General features: G+C 39.6%; 3 protein-coding genes across 4 annotated transcripts; all 3 read left to right on the top strand.

Moving 5' to 3' along the window:
• The first annotated feature begins 3447 nt into the window (after window positions 1-3447).
• On the top strand, window positions 3448-3756 carry LOC149378619 (seed maturation protein). Its single transcript, XM_089604478.1, has one exon. It carries the CDS (start codon window positions 3471-3473, stop codon window positions 3711-3713), a length of 243 nt encoding a protein of 80 aa, XP_089460604.1. The 5' UTR covers window positions 3448-3470; the 3' UTR covers window positions 3714-3756.
• Window positions 3757-4667: 911 nt separating this feature from the next.
• LOC149378618 (WD repeat-containing protein 55-like) lies at window positions 4668-8803 on the top strand. Of its 2 annotated transcripts, XM_089604209.1 has the most exons (16): window positions 4668-5329; window positions 5655-5752; window positions 5841-5870; window positions 5956-6023; window positions 6144-6231; window positions 6313-6385; window positions 6506-6624; window positions 6713-6755; window positions 6829-6885; window positions 7492-7568; window positions 7692-7737; window positions 7822-7868; window positions 7965-8035; window positions 8159-8214; window positions 8306-8372; window positions 8533-8803. In XM_089604209.1, the coding sequence occupies exons 2-16, from the start codon at window positions 5658-5660 to the stop codon at window positions 8604-8606; spliced, it is 1011 nt and encodes a 336-aa protein (XP_089460335.1). In that variant the 5' UTR covers window positions 4668-5329; window positions 5655-5657; the 3' UTR covers window positions 8607-8803. The 2 variants fall into 2 exon arrangements, with proteins under 2 accessions (XP_089460335.1, XP_089460334.1); XM_089604208.1 differs by lacking the exon at window positions 4668-5329 and having other exon boundaries at window positions 5597-5752.
• Window positions 8804-10282: 1479 nt separating this feature from the next.
• Window positions 10283-12026, top strand: LOC149378617 (uncharacterized). Its single transcript, XM_089602795.1, has 3 exons — window positions 10283-11410; window positions 11516-11599; window positions 12015-12026. Exons 1-3 carry the CDS (start codon window positions 10283-10285, stop codon window positions 12024-12026), a joined length of 1224 nt encoding a protein of 407 aa, XP_089458921.1.
• The last annotated feature ends 11470 nt before the right edge of the window (window positions 12027-23496 follow it).

Raw genomic sequence — 23496 nt, 5'->3', positions numbered from 1 at the left:
GACGATTTTTCAAGATATGGCTACATATATCTTATTCATGAAAAGTCACAGTCACTAGACGTGTTCAAGAAGTTCAAAGCTGAAGTTGAAAATCAACTCAGCAAAAGAATTAAAAACGTCAGATCTGATCGTGGTGGTGAGTACTACGGTAGATATGATGGTTCAGGTGAACAACGTCCAGGACCGTTTGCTAAATTCCTAGAGGAATGCGGTATCGTCCTACAGTACACTATGCCGGGTTCCCCCACTATGAACGGTGTTGCTGAAAGACGAAACAGAACGCTTAAAGACATGGTAAGAAGTATGATTTGTCATTCTACTTTACCTGAATCGCTCTGCGGAGAAGCATTAAAGACTGCAACATATATCCTTAACAGGGTTCCAACTAAGGCAGCGAGCAAAACACCTTACGAACTTTGGACGGGGCAAAAAGCCTAGTCTAAAACATATGCACGTTTGGGGATGTCCAGCTGAGGCAAGGCCTTATAAGCCTAATGAAAAGAAACTGGACTAAAAGACTGTGAGCTGCTATTTTGTTGGATACGCTGAGAGATCCCGGGGGTACAAGTTTTATGATCCCACAATTAGGTCAATTTTCGAGACAGGAAATGCTCACTTCTTTGAGGATGTCGAGTTTGCAGGGGGAGATACAGTAAGAAAATTTGTCTTGGAAGAGGAATATGTCAATATTCCCATAGGTGGTATTGACAATAATCAGGACTTAACTCCTGACATTGTTCAAGACCCAATTCAAGACGATATTAGGGAACCCCTTGCTCAACAAATTGTTCCAGAAGAACAAACTCTACCACCTCAAGAATATATGCCATTAAGAAGATCCACCAGAGAAAGAAGAAGTGCAATACTAGATGATTATGTTGTATTTCTTCAAGAACATGAGGATGATATTGGAGTGAACGAAGATGATCCTATCGACTTCCTTCAAGCCATGAAAAGTTCTGATTCTCAAATGTGGATCGATGCCATGAATGAAGAGATGAAATCTATGAAGGATAATGAGGTTTGGGACCTTGTACCATTACCAGAAGGTGCGAAACCCATTGGTTGCAAATGGATATTTAAGACCAAAAGGGATTCGAAAGGTGATGTGGAAAGGTACAAAGCTCGTCTTGTTGCAAAAGGTTTCACACAGAAAGAAGGCATCGACTATAAAGAGACTTTCTCTCCGGTTTCCACGAAAGACTCTTTTAGAATTATAATGACATTAGTGGCACATTTTGATCTTGAGTTACATCAGATGGATGTGAAGACTGCGTTCCTCAATGGTGACATCGAGGAAACAATCTATATGGTGCAACCAGAAAATTATGTGTCCAAAGACGCAAATGATTTGATCTGCAAACTTAAAAAAATCCATCTATGGACTCAAACAAGCATCTCGACAATGGTATTTCAAATTTCACCAAGTGATTATTTCGTTCGGTTTTGAAATGAATTTGGTGGATGAATGTATATACCATAAGTTCAGTGGGAGTAAGTGTATTTTTTTGGTTTTATATGTTGATGACATTTTGCTTGCTAGCAACGATATAGGCTTATTGCATGAAACCAAGAGATTTCTAGCTAAGAATTTTGAGATGAAAGATCTTGGTGACGCCTCTTTTGTATTAGGAATCTAGATATCTCGAGATCGCTCTCGGGGGATTCTTGGATTATCACAAAAGAGCTATATCGAAAAAGTTCCAAAAAGATATGGCATGCAGGAATGTAAATCAGGTGATACTCCTGTGGCTAAGGGAGACAAATTCAATCTCAATAAGTGCCCTAAGAATGATTTTGAAGAAAAGGAAATGCAGACGATTCCCTATGCTTCGGCAGTAGGAAGTCTATTGTATGCTCAGGTTTGTACGCGTCCGGATATTGCATACATTACATGGATGTTAGGCAGATATTTAAGCAACCCATGGATGGACCATTGGAAAGCAGCTAAACGAGTCCTGCGGTACTTACAAAGAACAAAAGACTACATGCTCACATATCGGAGGTCAGATCAGATCGAGATCATCGGGTATACTGACTCTGATTTTTCCGGATGCCAAGACAGTATGAAATCTACATCGGGCTACATTTACTTGCTTGCTGGAGGCGCTATCTCCTGGAAGAGTGCTAAACAGTCACTTATAGCATCTTCCACTATGGCAGCGAAATTTGTAGCTTGTTATGAGGCGTCCAATCAGGGGATATGATTGCGAAATTTTGTCACTGGGCTACGCATAGTAGATGGTGTTGATAGACCACTCCGGTTATTTTGTGACAATAAATCTGTCGTACTATATTCCAACAACAACAGGAGCTCTACGAAGTCGAAGCACATCGACATCAAGTTCTTAGTTGTGAAAGAAAGAATTCAGAGTAGACAGTTGTCTATCGAGCACATCGGAACAAACTCCATGATTGCGGATCCACTTACTAAGGGACTACCACCCAAAGTGTTTCACGAGCATACTGATCATATGGGTGTTATTTCAACTCAGGATATTCAGTTCTAGTGGGAGTTTGTTGTTTTGCTATTTTTAGTGCTTCTATGTTATAGACATATTTTATTTATGATTATTGAGGTTTTCTGCAGAAATTAAGTTTTGGTTTATTTAGACTCTGTTTTTCTAGTATATGGTTTGATCTCACTAAGGTTTAAGGAGGACCAAATGGAAATAGACATGTTGAGGTCACATAACATGAAATTTCCATACTACACATCCATTTCATGATCCATGTCGTTCAGTTGTATCGATATACGTGACCATTGATGGGTATAACTACGATAGATGTAGCTAATGCCGCTTTGATCCTATGTTGATATGATTGATGGACCGGATTGGTTATGAGATACATTTTGGTTATGACAGTAAAGTTGAGCTCATTCGGTTATTTTTGCGATACATAATTATAAGGTTAAACATATAGCCCAAGTGAGAGATTGTTGGATCTTTAATCCAATATGTTGGATCCTTAATCCAACGTTGGGCTTATATGTTAAATAATTATGTGTTGTGAACTGTCAATAAAGATGGCCCGTTAAAAGTGATCTAATTTGGTGTACGGTTATTGGGCTTTAATGTATCTAACAGGTCGTGGGCCTTTAATGTGTAGACTCATTATGGGCTTCTATTTAAGTGATGAGTTGAAATAGGAAGCCCACTAGGGTAACCTAGGGTTTCTCTATAAATACGGCTGGTCCCCAGGTCACACGTAACATTCTTGTCATTCCTGATATCCCGTCGTCAGAGTGAGCCAGAGAGAACTAAAGGGACTCTCAGAGAAATACGTGTTGATCTGGAAGACTAATCGTCATGGATTCATCAGGTACGCTTCCGCTATTGGTTTTATGCTTTCTTAATTATTCAACATGATTCGGTCATGAAATTAGGTGATGGTTTTCACCCGTGATATGAAGATCTAACATATTTAAGTGGAGGCGGAGGAATATATAATTAATTAGAAAAGGGATCATGTCAGGGGCACAGGGAGCGCATCCACTGGGGTCGCGGACGGCGACGACATACGAATCAGTGGAGGGAGGCGAGAACCGCACTCGGACGGAGGTGAGGTCGTCGGAGGACCAGGGTCTCATCCAGGTCGACAAGATTCAGGATAAAGTCTTCGACGCCACCGGAAAAGGCGGTCCGGTCTTCGGCGAGGGGAAGGGTGACGTCGACAAGAACGACCTCGGCGTCACCGGCACCGCCGCCTGATTTCCCTCCATATCTTATTATAATATTTTCTAAGAGTATATTGTGGTCGTGTGATGATGTAATCTCTACACACTCTTAAATAATACTATTTCATATTTTCCCATCGTGGGCGCAAATGCTTTTACGCAATTTATTATATGTCGACATGAATAATGAACGATAAGACAATCTTAAATAGATATGCTAAGTTCCATGGTAGCATCAGCCATCACGCAACTTAACGACCTTGCCCGTGTCAAAAATTGAGACTTGATCGGCTTTTCTAATTAAAGGACGATTCCTCGAATGTTTTCCAATTTTTTTTCTAGCACCTTAAGCCAAAAGGCGGCGTTTGTGAATTGAAAGACCATTAACATCTTAATCAATTTTCATTTTTATTTTGACGGGCACTTAACCTTTCTCTTAGGTCTTCGCCACGATTGTTTCGTTGGACGATAATCCTCATCACCATGCACTCGGGAGCGCAAGAAGTATTTCTTAGCTCCAATCGCGTTCTCGTGGTTGTTCACGCCCTCAGAGCGAGTGGGTTGTTGATTGCTCATATTTTTCTTCAGTCGAGAAAAAGAGACTTTTGGAAGAAAAGAAGAAGATGATGTAGAAGGAATTTCGGGCTGTATAAGTTAGGAAATCCGTCTCATTCTAGCGCTAAAATGTTGTCGCACGAAAATGAACTATTTAATACCTTGTGCGGTTCGATCTAAGGCCGGACCAAGTGATCGCACCCGGGCCAAAAGTGTGCACTCGGAGTCTCGAGTTGCACCTCTCAAACCCGGATGTGTGTTTTGGGGTATGACCGTGCCACGTGTGGGCTCTATATACCCATAGATCGGGATCAGGTAAGAACATAATACAATATGTTGGTTGTATCTATCGTGAGTTCGGAGGTTGAGAATCAAAGATTTAGAGCTTCTAGTGAAGACTTTAGAGGGGTCGTTTGGCTCGTAGCTTCAAGTTCTGACTCGAGATGTCGAGAAGGAGAGCAAGTTGTGCTTTGTTGAACGCTCGGGTCTTAGAATGAGAACTCGCGCTTGGGTTAGAGGGGTTCTCAGAATTCTAATGTGAGCTTGAAGGAGAAGAGAGAATTCTTGAGTTGGAGAGTCTAAGAGTTGTTCTCTCCAAAATTTCGTGTCCTTTCCCCTCAAGTGGGGGGCAAGGCGCGCGGGGTTTGAGAGCTCAAGGGAGCAGGCGAGGGAGCGCGCAAGGGGCACTCGGGGGAGGCTTGGAGGAAGCCTAGGCCGGGAGGCTCAGCCGGGAGATCCGGCAAGGGGTCTGGCCGGATTCGGCAAGGTTCGGCGAAATCCTGTCGGATCCGGCGAGGTCCGGCAAGATCCCGCTGGCGAAGTTCGGGTCAATTCTCATCCTCCTTGGCTTATGGCTCTTTTTAGGGAGGATAATGGCTCTGAGGAGAATTCTTCTTCTATTTGTGAGAAGAGACTTGAATGTGTCTTCCCCCCAAAAAATTGACCTTTTTGTTGTACATCACATTTGCAAAACTCTCGACGAGTTCGACTTGGTGAGTTTCGCCGCCAACATGCTGAAGAAGACTGGTCTCCCATTATCACATAAGAAGATGCCTAACAACAATCAACCGGCCAAGCATAAGAAACCAAAACTAGGTATTTTATGTTTTAGGTATTGGTTGCGGATTTCAAGCTTTTTTATATTATATATTTTTTGTTATTTTCCTGTTTTGATTCAATATATTGATGTTCGGTAGTTTTACTTTTGCCGTTGAAAATAATATGCAAGTATTAAAGTGTATCAAATTTAAGAGATTCTGTATATATGCCGCTAATAACCCTATTATTTTTGTTAACTTCAATAACTATATTTTGATAACTTCATTCGTGTAGAACGACTCTTATAAATATATCGTAGTATATATATAGCTAAAAGTTAAAGGACTCAGACCTTAATAACCGTAGCCGCTATTCTACGCAGTCGATGGAGATAAGCTTGGAAGAACATCCATGGGATCTCGATTTTCATCCTTCTCTACCTCTTGTTTCTGTTGGTCTCATCAACGGCGATTTACTTCTGTATTTCAAATTTAACAATATCTTTACCTATATATATTATATATTATATATATAATGTACGTGACATAATAATGATCGCTGATTGCAGGTATCGCTATGCTGGTTCGTCTCACCAGAGGTGAGATTGTACTGTGTCTTTTGATATCACAAGTATTATCACGAATAGTATTTGCTTCAAAGTGTTGTACTTTTTTATTTGTTAGGTTATTCCAAGTTCACGCACACCCTGAAAATTCTTGTAGAGCCGTTCGTTTCATCAACTGTGGCAGTGGTTGGCATTTAAATTTAACAAATAAAATTTACAGAGTTGTTCACTTTTCTTTTCTTTTAATTCAAAGGATATCTGAATTATCATAATTCATGACATTGGGGCAATCGGTGTTTTGCTTAGCAATTGTGACAGGGTCGACCGACTTCTCAATTCTCTCCACGGACGTTGAAACCGGCTGTGGCATTGCTCGTCTCGAAAATGCTCACAGGTACGGCTTTTTTATTATTGATTATTATTTAGGTGAATATGTTGCTGTATAGCTCAATTGTGATATTTTTTTCTTCGGTAGAGATACCATCAACAAGATAATCAACTTGAGTGAGTCTACCATTGCTTCAGGGGACGAAAAAGGTTGTATCAAGGTATCTCAACTCTTATAAGGGAAGATATTGAAAGAAAAGTTCAACATAATCTATGATACGTAATACCATTGGCCATTTAAGGAATGGTTGAGTAGACGAGGTGATAATATTGTATTGTAGGTTTGGGATACCAGGCAACGCTCAAGCTGCAATACTTTTTATACTGATCCCAAATCCAGTAAACATAGTATTACTGATATGACTTTTGCAGCGGACTCCATGAAGCTGTTAGGAACCAAGTAGACAATGCTCTCATTTTTATTTTCATTTAAAGTGAAAATGTTATTTAACTCAATAAAGGAGCGTTTTTTTTTTTTCCGCTTGCAGTGATGAAGGGATTCTGTCTGTTTGCAACTTGCGTAGAAATAAGGTTAGTTTTTCTTTTGGTAACAAATGTTCCCTCAATTGTGATTTCATTGATTAGTGCTTTCTCTGTGTCATAGATCCAGGCTCAATCCGAGTGGGCTGAAACCGAACTTCATTCGGTTGTTATCATGAAGGTATAGCAGTAGTAACTTCTGGTAGTAGTTTTGATGGATGAGTTTACTTATATAGGTTTCCAGTGTGTCTGTCCTGTTTTTAATTAATTCATTGAGCATGCTTTTGGTATCTTAGAAGACCTACTTTGGCTTATAAAATAAGAAAAAGAACCGTCTAGTATGCACTTGGCAGAATGAAGCACCAATCTAATTATATTTCAACTTGGTTTTAGACTTTAGTTAGCTAGGGTTCTTTCTTCTCTGGCCAAGTGTTTTTAGTGTACTACTTTTCTTATTTATGCAGGGTGTTAGCATCAGGGCAGCATACTTTTAATAGATAAATATTTATTTTAATATTAATATATATATATATATATATATATATATATATATATATATATATATTTGAGGCTTATCGAAATGGTAAAGTTGGGGTACTCAAGAGGGTATGAGAGAAATCAGAATTGTTTAGAACTCTTTACTAATTCTAGGTTATTTGGGGTATGGAGAGGTTGCTCCCTCTCGATTTTTAGCCCATCTTATGTTCGATTGATCAATAATATAGTCGTAATCTCTTGAGAATTGTTACCCGGCTCATGTCAAATTGGTGTTTTTACGTGTGGCCAGAATGGTCGTAAAATTGTTTGCGGCTCAGCTGAGGGACCTCTATTGCTTTATTCATGGGGATACTTTAAGGATTGTAGGTAAGCCACTGTAAATATGATGTTAAACGTTTTCATTTAAGAAGGTTTTTGAGAGATTATTGCTCTGCCTTCGCAAGAGGCTCAAACTAGATGATTAATGCCTAATGACCTTTTTCCTTCTAGCGATCGCTTTGTTGCTCTCACAAGCGTTGTTAATTCTATGTTGAAAGTGAGTACACCTGTATCTCAATTTTTATTCTTCGCTCTTTAGGAAGAAAAAACAACATTTTAAGTTTATCTCCATGTCTTGCAGCTTGACGAAGATCGGATTATCACAGGAGAGGAAAATGGACTGATCAAGTAAGACTCACTTTTGATTGCGATTTAATCTCCATTGTATTACTTGAATGTCTTATTGATCAAAATATTTTTTATTCTTATTACTTTTATATATAGCTTGGTAAACATACTGCCCAACAAAATCATTCAACCAATTGCTGATCGTGAAGCTGATATCGAGAATCTTGGTAAATTATTATTTTACTTTGCTTCCGGAGATCGGATTAACGATTTATTTATTGAATGTTTTTTTTTTGTATGAATGCTTATTTTCTTAGTTGTATCATGGTCTCTGTTATCTTTTTTTGTAGCGTTTTCCCATGACAAAAGATTTCTTGGATGTGCAGCCAACGATACTATGCTCAAGGTCTCTCTCATTTGAATTATTTCACTCATGAGAATGGCTTTGTAATGTTTTGCAAGGATTAACACTAGTAGTTGATTTCTCTACTCTGCAGATATGGGATCTGGATGATCTATTACAACAATCTGAAAACAATCCCAAACCAAACAAGTCAAAGAAAGGTATTTCTGGTTCCTAGACATCTAGCTGATTTCTTAGATAATTTTTTTCCCCACACAATATTTGTTTAAAGGAAGAGAAGTAGTGAAAGTTTTCAATGTCTAACACTAACATTTTAATTTGTATTGTGAAGTAAATATCTACGTTGACGTATGTTTGCAGGGTCAAAAAGGAAACATTCAAGCACAGTGCCTAAAACTATGTGTAGCTCAAATAATTTTTTCTCAGATCTGTAGTCGTGGTGCCCCTATTTATGCGTTGAAGTTTCAATATGCTGCTCCTATTTGTGGTTTATTTTATATGTAATATACATCTTATTTATTGTTTATTTTAACTGTAGTTTACTTTTTATTTTATTTTATTTTTATTTTTTTATGGTTAAAGTTTACTTCTACTCCAAGAAATTCTGTTTTTTTTTTTTTTTTTTTTTCTTTTTTTAAGTTAAAAAAATCTTCGTTTTGTTCTCTTTGGAATATTGAATAAATTCTCTTCGATTGTCAAGGTTCGGTTTGAGCTGATCGGCATCGGCAGTTTTCCCTAATTTGCCAAATATCAAATCTAAATTTCTTTTCCTATTTTAAATAAACAAACAGTAGCTAAAATGCCGAATGGAAATTTAATTGTTTAATTGAATCCCCAAATTTCTGCTAGGGATTTTGTGACTTGCTCTTGTGAATAGATAGTGAATGTGGGGAAACAACGTGTGTGTGTGTGTGACTGAAAGTGTTCCGTGTGTGATTGCAAGAAAGAAGTTCAAAATCTTAGTTGAACGACCTTACTGAACGCAGTTTGGCATGCTGGTCATTAAGTCGTTGCTTGTCAATCAAGACTCGGGTGTACAACAGTACACGGACTTGGCGACACAATATCACCGATATCGAGGTGGTAGCCGGTGACGTGGGCCAAGGGGAGCATTTTTATAAGATTCCTCCATAATACGGTATTCCTTGATGTGGGAGCTAGAGATGGTTTTATTACGTGGTCGAATAGGAGGAATGTCGGGCAAAGAATTTGAGAGAGGCTTGACTAGGCTATCGCTTTGTCACTTTTGTAAAACAACAGTGAGGGTTATTCCAGCTCTTGGATCGGATCACGACCTCATTTTACTAGATTGCTTCATGAATGCCAATCGTGGGAGAATGCCTTTTTGCGTCTACGAGGTTCGTGCCCTAGCAGAAGATTGTCAGGGCCAACCAGAGTGCTTCATGAATGACAATCGCGGGAGAATGCCTTTTTGCGTCTATGAGGCTCGCGCCATAGCAGAAGATTGTCAGGACCAACCAGAGTGGTTCATGAATGACAATCATGGGAGAATGCTATAGAATTATCCGAAGCTATTGGGTATTGAGCGATCTGCGAGCTGCGAGTTGAGCTGGGCGAGGAGTTGAGCGATCTGCGAGTTGAGCGAGCTTCGAGTTGAGCGAGCTTCGAACAGCTGCGAGTTGGGCGAGTTTCGAACTGCGAGCTACGAGTTTTGTTTCGTTTTAATTAAAACTAGTTGGTTGTTACCTTTACACGTGTTCCTTTATTATATGCTATTAGTTAGCCTGTTAGTTACGTTACCTATTCTTTAGGCATGTTTAGCTCCGATAGCTTGGCTGTTAAGCTATCGGAATAATAGGCTATTGTTATGGTATTTTAGTTAGTTTATTCGTCATTTCCCTGTATAAAAGACTCATTCGAGTATCTGAAATAATATCGAGAATTCTCATTCCCATGTTATTGCGCTCTAGTTTCTACATGGTATCAGAGCGGTTTTAACTCGATCCCAATGACAAAATACGACCAACCTCAAGCCTTTGCCTCCTCATCTGAAACACCAGCCCTAAACACATCTGAACAAACCTCAAACACCATCACCAGCCATAGATTAAATGGTCAGAATTACCTTCAATGGTCTCAGTCGGTGCAGATGTTCATTTGTGGGCGTGGAAAAGATGATCACCTCACCGGAGAAGCTCAAGCTCCGAAACCTGACGATCCTAAGTTCAGAATATGGAAGGCAGACAATAATATGGTAATGTCTTGGTTAGTGAATTCTATGACTCCTAAAATTGGAGAGAATTTTCTTCTTTATTCTACAGCATCAGGAATTTGGGAACCTGCTCGGGCCACCTTCTCAGACTCAGAAAACACCTCGGAGCTGTTTGAGATTGAAAATATCTTACACGACTCTAAGCAAGGGGAGGCATCGGTCACTCAATTCTACACCACACTCACCAGGCTATGGCAGAAGATAGATGCATACGATCAACACAAGTGGAGCTGTCCTTCAGACTCACTCCTGTACTCAAAGATCCAAGAGACGAAACGAGTATTCAAGCTGCTATCTGGTCTCAACAAGGAACTTGACGAAGTCCGGGGAAGAATCCTCAGCATCAAGCCGCTCCCAACGCTGCGAGAAGCCTTCTCGATGGTCAGGCACGAAGAGAGCCGCTGCAAGCTCATGATGACGAACCAGCTGGCCTCCGGATCTAACTCACAAGATGCCTCAGCCCTCATAGCTCATGAAGAATCACATGCACTGGCTGCCAAGACTCCATACAACAGGCAGAGGAAGAACAGACCTTACTGTGACCACTGCAAAAAGCCAGGACACACACGTGAGACTTGCTGGGAGATTCATGGGAAGCCGACAAACTGGAAACCATCCAGACACTCAAGAGACAATGATGCTCAAGCCAACGCAGCATCAACCAGTCCATTCAGTCCTGAACAACTGGAAATGCTCACCAGCCTCATCAGAAAAGCCTACCAGCCTGGTGACTCAACTGCAACAAACTCGTCTGGACTTATTGCACAAAGAGGTACCATAAGTCAAGCACTACAAGCTCTAACAGCATATCACGTGACCACTAACCTCTCTATGGTATGGATCATGGACTCTGGGGCATCAGATCACATGTCCAGCAATCCAAAACTCTTCACTGAGTACATACCAAATGATGAGAATCTATATGTCACAATTGCTGATGGCTCTGAGGCATTAGTTGCTGGGATTGGATCTGTAAAAATCTCTCAGAAACTTACTCTAAGATCTGTACTTCATGTACCTAAATTGCACTGCAACTTATTATCAGTCCATAAGGTGAATAAAGACTCTTGTTGCCTAACCACATTTGATGATTTGTCTTGTTCTATTCAGGAAAAGAGATCAGGGATGACGATTGGCAGTGCTGAAATGTGTGGGGGACTCTACCTTCTCAAAGCCAGAAATGACTCTCACAAAGTAGCCACTACCTCAATCCTGCAAAATAAGTTAGCCTCTTCTATACATGATAGTGATATTATGTTGCATCACTATAGATTAGGCCATCCAAATTTTATTTATCTCAAGAAAATGTTCCCTGATTTATTCAACAATAAAGATGCAAGTTTATTTCAATGTGATGTGTGTCAATTAGCAAAGCATACTCGTAGCACTTACAGCCCTAAGACATACACACCATCAAAACCTTTCTCAATCATACATAGTGACATTTGGGGTCCTTCCAGAGTAAAAAACATAAATGGTGCAAGATGGTTTTTATCTATTATTGATGACCATACTAGAATCAGCTGGGTTTACCTAATGAAAGAAAAATCAGAGGCTTGTTCTATCCTCATTCAATTTCACAAAATGATAAAAAACCAATTTGCATCAGATATCCAAGTAATACACTCAGATAATGCCAAGGATTATTTCAACATTCAGTTAAACCAATATTGTCAAACCCAAGGTATTGTCCAACTCAGTTCATGTGTCCAAACCCCACAACAGAATGGAATAGCTGAGAGGAAAAATAGGCACCTATTAGAAGTTGCTAGGACTCTTATGTTTACCTCAAATGTACCTAAATACCTCTGGGGAGAAGCCATCTTAACAGCAACATACCTCATCAATAGGATGCCCTCACGTGTCCTGAAATTCAAAACTCCTTGTGAAGTTCTTAGGGAATCCTTTCCTACTACTAGGCTTATCTCCACTATCTCACCTAAAGTCTTTGGCTGCTCAGTTTTTGTACACACATATGATCAGAGTAAACTGGATCCCAGATCTATAAAATGCATCTTTATTGGCTACTCTTCCACACAAAAGGGTTACAAGTGCTACTCACCTCAAAACAGAAAAACATACATATCCTATGATGTCACTTTTCATGAGACTACACCATTCTTTGCCAATTCAGAGGGAGTCAGAAACTCTATAGTCACCCCTCCTGATGAAGAATCACAAACTAACCCTCACAGTCACTTAGACATCATCAACCTCTCACATGACCCTGACCAAGAAGCCATGCCACCAGAAACTCACACATATCAGCATCTCCATGAAGCATCTCCATCTCAATTCCAAAATAGATCAGAGGAATCAGAACAAGGTAACAATAATCCTAACTCACCTACACTGAATGTAAGTGACAGTATGACAGATCTGGACATGCCTATTGCATTGAGAAAGCCAGCACGTGCATGTGGCCCCTATCAAATCCAAGACTTTGTCTACTATGGAAATCTGTCCACCAAGTACCAGGCCTTTGTAACTCAGATGGACCAGGTCACCATACCTAACTCAATTCAAGCTGCAATGGAAAGTCCTGAGTGGAGCCAAGCAGCAAACGAGGAGATAGCAGCACTCGAGAAAAAAAAGACATGGAGCATTGTAAAACTACCACCAGGGAAGAAGACAGTGGGGTGCAGATGGCTCTTTACAGTGAAGCACAAGTCAGATGGCTCAGTTGAGAGATACAATGCCAGACTAGTCGCCAAAGACTATACTCAGTCCTATGGAATTGATTACCGGGAGACCTTTGCACCAGTTGCTAAGCTCAACACAATCCGAGTTTTGATGTCAATTGCCTCAAACCTGGATTGGCCTCTGTTCCAACTAGATGTGAAGAATGCCTTTCTCAATGGCAATCTTGAAGAAGAAGTGTATATGGACTTGCCCCCGGGATTTGAAGATGCAAGCGACAAGGATCGAGTATGTCGTCTCCACAAGTCCCTATACAGTCTCAAACAGAGTCCAAGAGCCTGGTTTGGTCGCTTTACAAAAGTACTCAAAGAGTGCAGCTATACTCAAGGACACTCAGACCACACATTTTTCACAAAGCACTCAGGTGAAGGAAAATGCACAATCCTAAGTGTATATGTGGATGATATCATTCTCACTAGTGATGATCAAGAGGAGATCAAGAGACTCAAGACTGTCTTGGCATCAGAATTTGAAATTAAAGATCTCAGAGAGTTAAGGTATTTCCTGGGAATGGAGGTTGCAAGGTCAAAGCTAGGCATTTCTGTGTCACAAAGAAAGTACACACTCGACTTGCTCAAGGAAACTGGCATGCTGGGGTGCAAACCAGCAGATACACCAATGGATCCTAATGTGAAGCTAATGAAGAGGAGCACTGAGAAGGGAGTAGATAAAGGTCAATATCAGAGACTCGTTGGGAAATTGATCTATCTATCCCACACCAGACCAGACATTAGCTTCTCAGTGAGCATGGCGAGTAGATTTATGAATGATCCATCTGAGAGTCACCTAGAAGCTGTAATGAGGATCCTCAGGTACCTCAAATCATCACCAGGAAGAGGACTGATGTTCAAAAAGCTGAGTTTCCGTGATATACAAGTCTTCACTGATGCTGATTGGGCAGGATCCAAGACAGACTCAAGATCAACTTCTGGCATGTGTTCTTTTGTTTCGGGAAACTTAGTCACGTGGCGCAGCAAGAAGCAATCAGTCGTATCAAGAAGCAGTGCTGAGTCCGAGTTGAGGTCACTAGCACATGGTGTGTATGAAGGAATCTGGTTGAAGAAACTGCTCGATGATCTGAAGGTGCAAGATGAGGGACCAGTGAAGATGTGGTGCGATAACAAGTCAGCACTCAGCATGGCCAAAGATCCAGTGCATCATGACCGGACAAAACATGTCGAGATAGATAGACATTTCTTGAGCGAGAAGATAGATGAAAATGTTATCTCCATGCAATATGTCAACTCTCAGAATCAAGCTGCTGATATCCTCACCAAGCCATTGCCTCGACAACAGTTCCAGGATAATTGTTCCAAGCTCGACTTGATTGACATCTATCACCGAGCTTGAGGGGGAGTATAGAATTATCCGAAGCTATTGGGTATTGAACGATCTGCGAGCTGCGAGTTGAGCTGGGCGAGGAGTTGAGCGATCTGCGAGCTGCGAGTTGAGCGAGCTTCGAACAGCTGCGAGTTGGGCGAGCTTCGAACTACGAGCTGCGAGTTTTGTTTCGTTTTAATTAAAACTAGTTGGTTGTTACCTTTACACGTGTTCCTTTATTATCTGCTATTAGTTAGCCTGTTAGTTACGTTACCTATTCTTTAGGCATGTTTAGCTCCGATAGCTTGGCTGTTAAGCTATCGGAATAATAGGCTATTGTTATGGTATTTTAGTTAGTTTATTCGTCATTTCCCTGTATAAAAGACTCATTCGAGTATCTGAAATAATATCGAGAATTTTCATTCCCATGTTATTGCGCTCTAGTTTCTACAAATGCCTTTTTGCGTCTACGAGGCTCGCGCCATAGCAGAAGATTGTCAGGGCCAACCAGAGTGCTTCATGAATGACAATCGTGGGAGAATGCCTTTTTACGTCTACGAGGCTCGCACCATAGCAGAAGATTGTCAGGGCCAACCAGAGTGCTTCATGAATGACAATCGTGGGAGAATGCCTTTTTACGTCTACGAGGCTCGTGCCATAGCAGAAGATTGTCAGGGCTAACCAGAGTGCTTCATGAATGACAATTGTGGGAGAATGCCTTTTTGCGTCTACGAGGCTCGTGCCATATCAGAAGATTGTCAAGGCCAATTAGAGCTTGGATAAACAAGTCTTTATTCAATGTAAAAAGTAGAGAGATTGGTAAAAAAATGTCAAAATGGCAAGCCGAGAGTCATGGCTCAAACTTGGGGATGCCAACACAAATTTTATCACACACGTAAGAGAAATTATATCGGAACTATGGCAACTGAAGACAATAAAAATATATTGTCGATCACATAAATAGTAAGTTAGTTTAAACTCTTTAAATCTTCTAACCTACTAAGATGAATAGTAACTTTGGATGCGACAAAAGTTGCATCTTTTAGTTCGTAGCTGTTTGGATGCAACTTGCCGCATCCATTACTATTCCATGAGAACATGTATGGCGAGCAGTTTGGCTTGTCGCATCAAAAGCCCTTTCCCGAGCTTTGTTGGGTTATCTTTGGCTAGGACTTTATCGCATCCATTTTGGTTATTTATCTTTTTACATTTTATATATTGAAATATTATTGTATGTTACAATATTCTTTTACTTCAAAAATTACAAAAATGCTACTGACTTAGAAAATCACAAAAGTATCATTAAAACATATTAACCTTTTAAATATAACGAATTACAAAGCTGCCACTAATTTTATAACCTATTTACACCTTACAAAATCACAAATGTGCCACGAAAACTGCCATTGTCGGTGGGTCCTTTTATGCGCTGGGTGTTAAGTTTTTGCCAAAATAATAGAAGTGGAAAAGTCTCACATGGGAAAGGAAGAGTAACTTTGTGAGATCCAAAGGTATATAAAAGGGGGAACATAGGGTGTATTCTAAACATCCCAGTTAGAAATACTTTAAGCCGAGTGTACTAGCTCTAGTTAAATTCCTTTCTTATAATTTTCTTGGGAGGATTTGGGAGAGAGGTGTGAGTAATCTAAAGCTTTGAGAGAGTGTTTTTATAATTGGGGTCGGGGAGGGAAAACTGTGTGATTGTAACAATTTTTCGCATTGTGGAGTTTCTTTCTGGTGGGCCATGGTTTTTCTCTAGTTTTGGAGTTTTGCACGTAAATTCTTGTGTTATTCTTTATTGTTGTTATTCTTTTAATTTCTCGTATTATTTTCGTCTTTACGTAGTGGTGGGAAGGCTTCCGCTCGCCCAACAACTGGTATCAGAGCACTAGGTTTGCAGTTTCTTTAACTTTCGAGTATGGTGTTTGTGGCATTGCCCGATCTTCCACATCAGAAAAGAATTTTTGAAACGGAGTGCGGCTTGTAGAAAGTACGGAGTGTGGCTTGTGGAAAGTACGGAGTGTGGCTTGTGGAAAGTGCAGCTTGGTCATTAGTTGGGCATACAAACAAGGAGTGTAAAAAGGAATGATGAATTTCATGAGTCCAGTGAAGTTTGAAGTGGAGAAATTTGACGGAAAGATCAACTTTGGCCTGTGGCAAGTCCAAGTCAATTATGTGCTGATACAATCAGGGTTATACAAGGCGTTGAAGGGAAGACCTGGTGGTGGTGCGGTGATGGTGGTCCAACAGTGGCAGGGGATATTTCCGACAAAGGTACTAAGAAGTCAAGCATGAGTGATGACGATTGGGAGGAGATGGATTTGAGGGATACGAGCGCAATACGACTGTGTTTGTCGAAGAATGTTATGGCAAATGTGCACGGAATATCAACGGCAAATGAGCTCTGGGAGAAGCTTTTGTATCAGATGAAGGGCATCTCAAATCGGCTATACCTGAAAGAGCAATTTCACACACTGCGAATGGAGCAAGGTACAAAAATCTCGGATTATCTGAGTGTTCTCAATGGCATCATTTCTGAGCTGGAGGTGATCAAAGTGAAGATAGATGATGAAGATAAGGCTCTAACTGACGAGTGAAGGGCGTCCTTCATATGAAATACTTCGTCTATAGTTTGGAAGATACTCGTAAACTAACAGTTTGCCCGAGGTTACAGGTTGATAACTGTTAGTTTATCTTCTAATCGTTAATGTCGGTACTTCGTCTCTAGGATATAACCTACTTCTCTAGGATATTATAATTGACTGACATAGTTTTTAACGTTTCAAGGAGCGAGAGCGAGCTTTGAGGTCTTTAATTCCTCTACTCTTTTTTTGCTGGTTTCTCAAAGTTGAAAGTGGGTATTGTCTAAACGCAGCTCGCTTTAACATTGGTGTTCGTCGAGACCAAAAAAAGGAGCAGACGCGTTAGAGTACTGTCTGTGGCAGAATGGCTTTCCCGAGATAAAGTCCAAATGGTTAGTTTATTCTAATCTTTTATTTATTTATTATTACTACACTGTTGCAATTTCCATTCTGTCTCTCAATCTCAATCGTTAATGTGTGATAAAAATCATATGATCCCCCAATACTAGATGTCGGTAATTCGTCTCTAGGATATAAGCCACTTCTTGTAAATGAAAAGTGATTGACTTGCTTTGCAGACAGCAAAATTCTGAGAAAAAAAATTATGCCAATTTTAGGAATTTTTTATGTGTACTAGCTGGAAATTATTTTACCTGGCTTCAGTCTCTTTGTTAAAGTTACACATTTATGTATGATTGACTTCACAGTCCGCTATAGCTTTTTACGTTGCACATTTCCGGGGTTCACTCACGAATCGAAACTAGACTAGAATATGACATAAAATTGATTGACATAGTTTTTAACATTTCAAGGAGCGAGAGCCAGCTTTGAGGTCTTTCAAGAGTGGAGAGACTCCAATTCTGGTGGCCACGGCAGTGGCTTCTCGCGGGCTCGATATCCCTCACGTGGCCCACGTGGTCAACTTCGATCTGCCCCGAGACATTGATGATTACGATCACGTGGCCCATGGCCCATGTCGTGTAAGAATTTCAAATATTTATAAAACCAAACCAAATTTATTTTTCTTTTTTAGTTGGATCTCCCTAGAAATATTGAAAAACGCCGTGGGTTCCCAATTACAATGAAATTATCACCAATTAGTAAAGGAATGCAATACCAAGTAGGAATCGAAATAACGATGTTTCGTCTGTAATCAACTTGATGTTTGTCTCCCACAAATAAGTGGTAAGCCATAGACTTAAAACACGCGCACATAACCAAATCTTTCACAAACTTTTAAGCACGAAAATCGTACAATGCGTAAAAAAAAAGTGTATGGATATAATATCTTCTTTCACATAGGTGAGTCACTCGTGATGGATGTAGTCACTAGGGTTTCCTCATGTAAATCGAGACTTCGTTTGACATAATTTTGTTTTTTAAAAAAATGATTTTAAAATAGCTGTACGAAAAAACTGTTGTTTTAAAAAAAAAAAGATGAGTGTTTGGTAAACTGTTCTAAAATAGCTACAAATTGTAGCTTTTAGTTTTTTTAGTTAAAATATTCCAAAACACTTTTTAGCTTTTAGAAAAAACAATTTTACCAAACACTTGAATATGATTTAACTTTTAGAAAAAAAACTAAAATCAAGCTTAATAAGCTGAGCCAAACATAGCCCGAATAAAGATATTCGATGTAGAATAATGCAAAAACAAAATCTTCAACAAATTATATCACTGCATTCGATACGTTATTATCTCATAAAATCAAGCGTTTGATAGAAATGGCAACGGGTACGGGCAAGGCCGTGTACACCTATTCCGTTACCCGTACCCGCTATAACTTTTTACCCGTTTACCCGAGTTTTGAGACGGGCCGGGTAACGGAGATACCCGCCAGGTAAGCGGGTTAAAAATATTGGTCCCGTTACCCGTTTATCCGGTTTAAAAAAAGGGGAGCGGGTCGGGTAGACCCGCTTACCCGTTTACAAAATAGAAATCATCAACAATATAAAGTTTTAAAATAATAAAATTTAGTTGAAAAATATCAAAATGCTACTATAATATAAAAGAACATTAAAATAAAAAAAAACAAAAAAAGTCTTCATTGCAAATTAGGTCATCTAATTAGGTAAACATATAATGGTTTATTATATTTTAAAATATTTAATAGTTAACGGGTCGGGTCCCGGGTACATGATGACAATTCCATTATCCGTACCCGGACATGTTAAAACCTAAACGGGTATTACTTGTTTACTCAATTACCCAAAAAGAACGGGTATTATCCGATCCATAATATCGGGTAACGGGCCGGAACGCGAGTAACGGGTCAAATTGCGAGTGATTTGCACAAAAGTAATTTCATATGGACAAAATTGCAGCTATGTCACCTCCAAATAACGTGTTGCAAGTAAGTCACTTTTACCTATTATTGGACTAAAATACCCTTACTAAAACAACCAAAAATCGTTCTACGAAACACTCGTGAAGAAGAGCGAAGATTCTCCCTCCAAATCCGAAGTTGAGCGTTCTGAGTCGAAATCGCCGTTCGAAATCGAAGATCCATGTTGAATGGCGAAGATTTTCCAGTCCAAAACCGTGTTCTCCGCTCTTGTCTTCACTCGGCATTCGAAATCGAAGGTCAAAGTAGAACTGCGATGAATCTCTAGCCAAAATCCGTGTTCTCGGCTCCTTGTCTTCACTCTCCGATCGAAATCGAAGGATGAAGTAAACACATGTGAAAATTCAAAGTCTCTCCACGAATACTTTCACCGCCAAAGTCAAATTTTCCAGGTTCGAATATTGATTACTTGTTTTTGGAAACTGAATTTGAAAATTAGGTTTTTGTTATGCTATATGCACTACTACAAATGTTAGATTTCACAACGCAAATTTCACAACGGAATGCTGTCCCATTGTGGAATTATGATGTTTCCACAACATGTCAATAGTCCCGTTGCGGAATCTCGATGATTCCACAATAGGTCTATTGTCCCGTTGTAGAATCATCATGTTTCCACAACGGGACAGTTGTCTCGTTGTGGAATTGTGATGATTCCACAACGGGTCAACTGCCCCGTTGTGGAATTCAAAGAAAATTTAAGATTTAAACAACGGGATAGTGACTTGTTGTTTAATCTCGCTGCGGCCACGGTATCATCTCGCCGCAGCCAAACTTTTCCACAACGGTACAATAACCCGTTATGAAAATATGTATTTAAACTAAAAAACAAGGTCATTAAGCCGCGGCCAAGGCTTACGCTCGCCTTGGCGAAATATCGTAACAATTTTAGGTCTTCAATATAAAAGCCTCATTTCGGTTTCTTTCTTCATTTTTTTTTCACTTCCTCCTGCCTCAGACCTTCATTTCGGCCGTTTCTGTGCAATTTCCTCTCCTAAACCTACCTTGAAACTTCGCCGCCTTCTCGCCGACGCCAAATCTCGCCGCGCCTCCTTGCCGAAGCCAGTTCTCGTCGCCATCTCTTTCTTTCTCTCGGTCTAGCCTCCCTTGCTTTTTCTCCCACCGACCTTGAGGTATGTTTGTAACTCAATTTCATATCAAAATCTTAAATGTCATGAATGTTTTGTGTGATTTCAAAACTAATTTAGGATTTTGGTTGTAGTTTATGGTATTGGATTGTAGATTTGGCCGAAATTAGGATTTTTTGTTTTGGATTTGATTTTGTAGATTATGATTTTGGGTATAATGTCCCGCCCCGGGAAAAGTGGGGTGTGATTAAAATATAATCAAACAGTAATAAACTTTACATAACTATCCCACGGTGCATACTCAGTTAATTACTTTACAAGTCCAAAGATAAAAGAAAGAAAACGAAACTAAAACAAACCTTCAATACTTGATAGTCTATCTAGCGAAAACCTTCAAACTCTCGACCACACTTAATCCCGAGCTCTTCCTAACCCTTTCCTCCTCACATCCTGATTATAAGAAAAATTTGAGGAAATAGGGGTGAGCCTGAGGCTCAGTAGGTGCTATAATAATGGTTTGATTTTGAAAAAGATTTTCGAAAATAATACTTACATTATAATAATAATATACTTGTCACGTGTAAATCACCATACATGTACAAGTATACCTTGCAGAAATGTAAATTGTAGAAATGTAAATGACATAAATTTAAATGTATCTCTAGATACTTCTAAACGTGTACTATCTCCTGAGCCGCCTGCCAACTTAACCCGTGGCAGTCCTCTGATCAGAGCAAGGTGCACTCTCCGCACCGTATACATGTGTGTGTGAAACCGGTTTATCCAGGATATACGAAATATTTCTTTCGTAAATACCGGGTATATGTATAATATCAAATATATTCTTAACTTCATAATCGGATATCCCGAGTTGAAGTTCCGCCACATTTTCTTAAAACGGTTCTAGGTTCTCGTGGCACGTTCACAAACATTTTCATTTCGAAAATAATATATACTTGAGGCCAAAACATAAAATCAGGAGAGACGGGTTATAATAACCTACCTCGAGAGTAAGCGTCTATGTCGCTCGTCCTGTGAACCTGAACGTTCACTAATACCGAGAATCCAGACGTTCACTTACTCCGTGAACCCTCTAAACGACTTTCAGTCTTGAATCCTATCACGGTAAATCAAACCGATCCTGAATCAGAATTCTACGAGTCATCCATAATACTCGAACTCTAACGTACGATTTATAAATCGTAGAACCCAAAGACATATCCATTATAAGGAAATCAATTCCTCGGAATAAAAATTCAAACGATATGAGAAAGTGTAAACTCGAACGAGAAACAACGATAATTCTCAAAACCGAGAAATGACTCTAATAAGCAAGCTTGTTCTTCCTTGAATAAATCTAACTTCATTTAATCCAAAATGAAACTAGAAAATAATTCCTAGCGAAACAAATATCGTTTGTTTTCTTTCCTGAATTTCAAGGAAATACCCGAATCCTCTTATCACTATGCTTGAGCAATTGAGAAACTAAACGTTAAATTGAAGTCGAGATTTAATTTCTGAACTCATAAACGAGTTTCGTGAAAAAAATAAGTTCATTCATTATTACTTATTTTTTTCTTTCTTTTTGATTTACATTCAAACTCGACCTAGAAAATAAACGTACTCGGAACGATTTAAAATTAAAGTATACCGGCGTCTTAATCTAAAATAATTTGTAAACAAGACTTAACGTCGCAAACTACAAGATGGTAAAATAAATAATTTGTTGACCCTAACGAATATTTTGCGAGTCTCCGAGCCAAACTGAAACGCCGTATCCACCCGACGTTCTCTCAGTCTTGTTCGGCCTCGCTTCGTCGACACTTGCGTGGCGGCTCAGTCATTCTTCGGTTACGTCTTCGCCGTCCCGACCAGCCGCTGGTTTGGGCTCTGCGTAGCCCGCCTAAAATAAACCTAGACCCTCGACGACAAGGCTCTCAAATGAAGACCAAACAAACCGTTAATAAGTCATAAATCGAAACATCATGAACCTAAAATTTCCGACCCCGAATCCACACCAACCATATTCAAATCATTAACAGCTCAAGATTGGATTTCAAAACCACAACCACACGGCCACTTCTAATTCACAGCCAAAATCCTAAAAATCCAAACCAACTTGCCAAAAAAAATTCAAAACCATAGTAAATTCGTCCAAAAACTCGAAAATAATCACAACCAAGCAAACTCACAATTTCAGAATCAAAATACCCAAACCAAATTCACACGGTCAGCAGAAATTCACACGGCCAAGCCAATACTTACACGGCCAAAGACAAGAATTTCAACAACAAATATCCAAAAATCCGAAATTAATTCATCTTACAAATAATCTCAAACATACCATCAATCCAAGAATCACCCAAGCACGTCCAAATAAAAATCCCCCAAATTCCCACATGAACAAACCCTAACTGTTAATTTTCGGCCAAAAAAAATTCAAGGAAAAAAATCCAAATCAAGGATCTCAATCTACAATCCGAGTTCTAAACATCACCAAAAAGTTCAAATAACCTCTCAAGCCAATCAATTTCCCGGAATCAAGCAAGACAAACAAGAATCCCAAATTTTGAATCTCAACCTAGGCTTTCAAAATTCATTCCGGGGAAGAGAGATTCTCACCTAATTCTTGTGAGATTCGGCTTCTTTGGTGCTCTCTCTCTCTCTCTCTTTCCCGGTGTATTTTCCTCGGCGTCGGTCCTTGGTGGCTCGCGGCGAGATGGAGCTCGATTGATGGCGCGCGTGACCGAAGATGAAGAAGAAGAGAGAAAGATGAGGAAGGAGATGTAGTGGTGATGATCGGCCGGAGTGCTTAAATCTTGTGATTGAATTTTTTTTTTTTCTCTTGTTTCTTTTGCAGGTAACGCACGGGAGAAATGGAGAGGAAGAAGGAAGAGAAAGAAAACGTGGAAGAAGAAGAAAGAAAGGAAGAGGGATAAGAAAAGAAAAAAAAGAAGTGTGGAAATTTTTTTTTTTTTCGGATTTTGCTATTAAATCCCTCCTAACTTCCACCTTTCTAAACTAACCTCCAACTCAAGCTTTTTATTTCAATTGAGT

This window comes from Urtica dioica, chromosome 12 (assembly GCF_054948205.1).
Source record: "Urtica dioica subsp. dioica isolate 48M chromosome 12, U.dioica_male_clone48M_v1_H2, whole genome shotgun sequence".
Classification (NCBI taxonomy): Eukaryota; Viridiplantae; Streptophyta; class Magnoliopsida; order Rosales; family Urticaceae; genus Urtica; species Urtica dioica.
The sequence above is the reverse complement of the archived record's forward strand: the minus strand, read 5'-3'. Positions and strand labels throughout refer to the sequence as shown.

What these genes read in the sequence shown, in the direction of transcription:
- LOC149378619 (XM_089604478.1), top strand. Translation starts at nt 3,471, where the DNA reads ATGTCAGGGGCACAGGGAGCGCATCCACTGGGGTCGCGGACGGCGACG.
- LOC149378618 (XM_089604209.1), top strand. Translation starts at nt 5,658, where the DNA reads ATGGAGATAAGCTTGGAAGAACATCCATGGGATCTCGATTTTCATCCT. An exon ending in GCTGGTTCGTCTCACCAGAG is followed by an intron (nt 5,871 to 5,955) that starts GTGAGATTGTAC and finishes TTTATTTGTTAG; the next exon opens with GTTATTCCAAGTTCACGCAC. An exon ending in CCAACGATACTATGCTCAAG is followed by an intron (nt 8,215 to 8,305) that starts GTCTCTCTCATT and finishes TCTACTCTGCAG; the next exon opens with ATATGGGATCTGGATGATCT.
- LOC149378617 (XM_089602795.1), top strand. Translation starts at nt 10,283, where the DNA reads ATGTTCATTTGTGGGCGTGGAAAAGATGATCACCTCACCGGAGAAGCT. An exon ending in AGAAACTTACTCTAAGATCT is followed by an intron (nt 11,411 to 11,515) that starts GTACTTCATGTA and finishes TGTTCTATTCAG; the next exon opens with GAAAAGAGATCAGGGATGAC.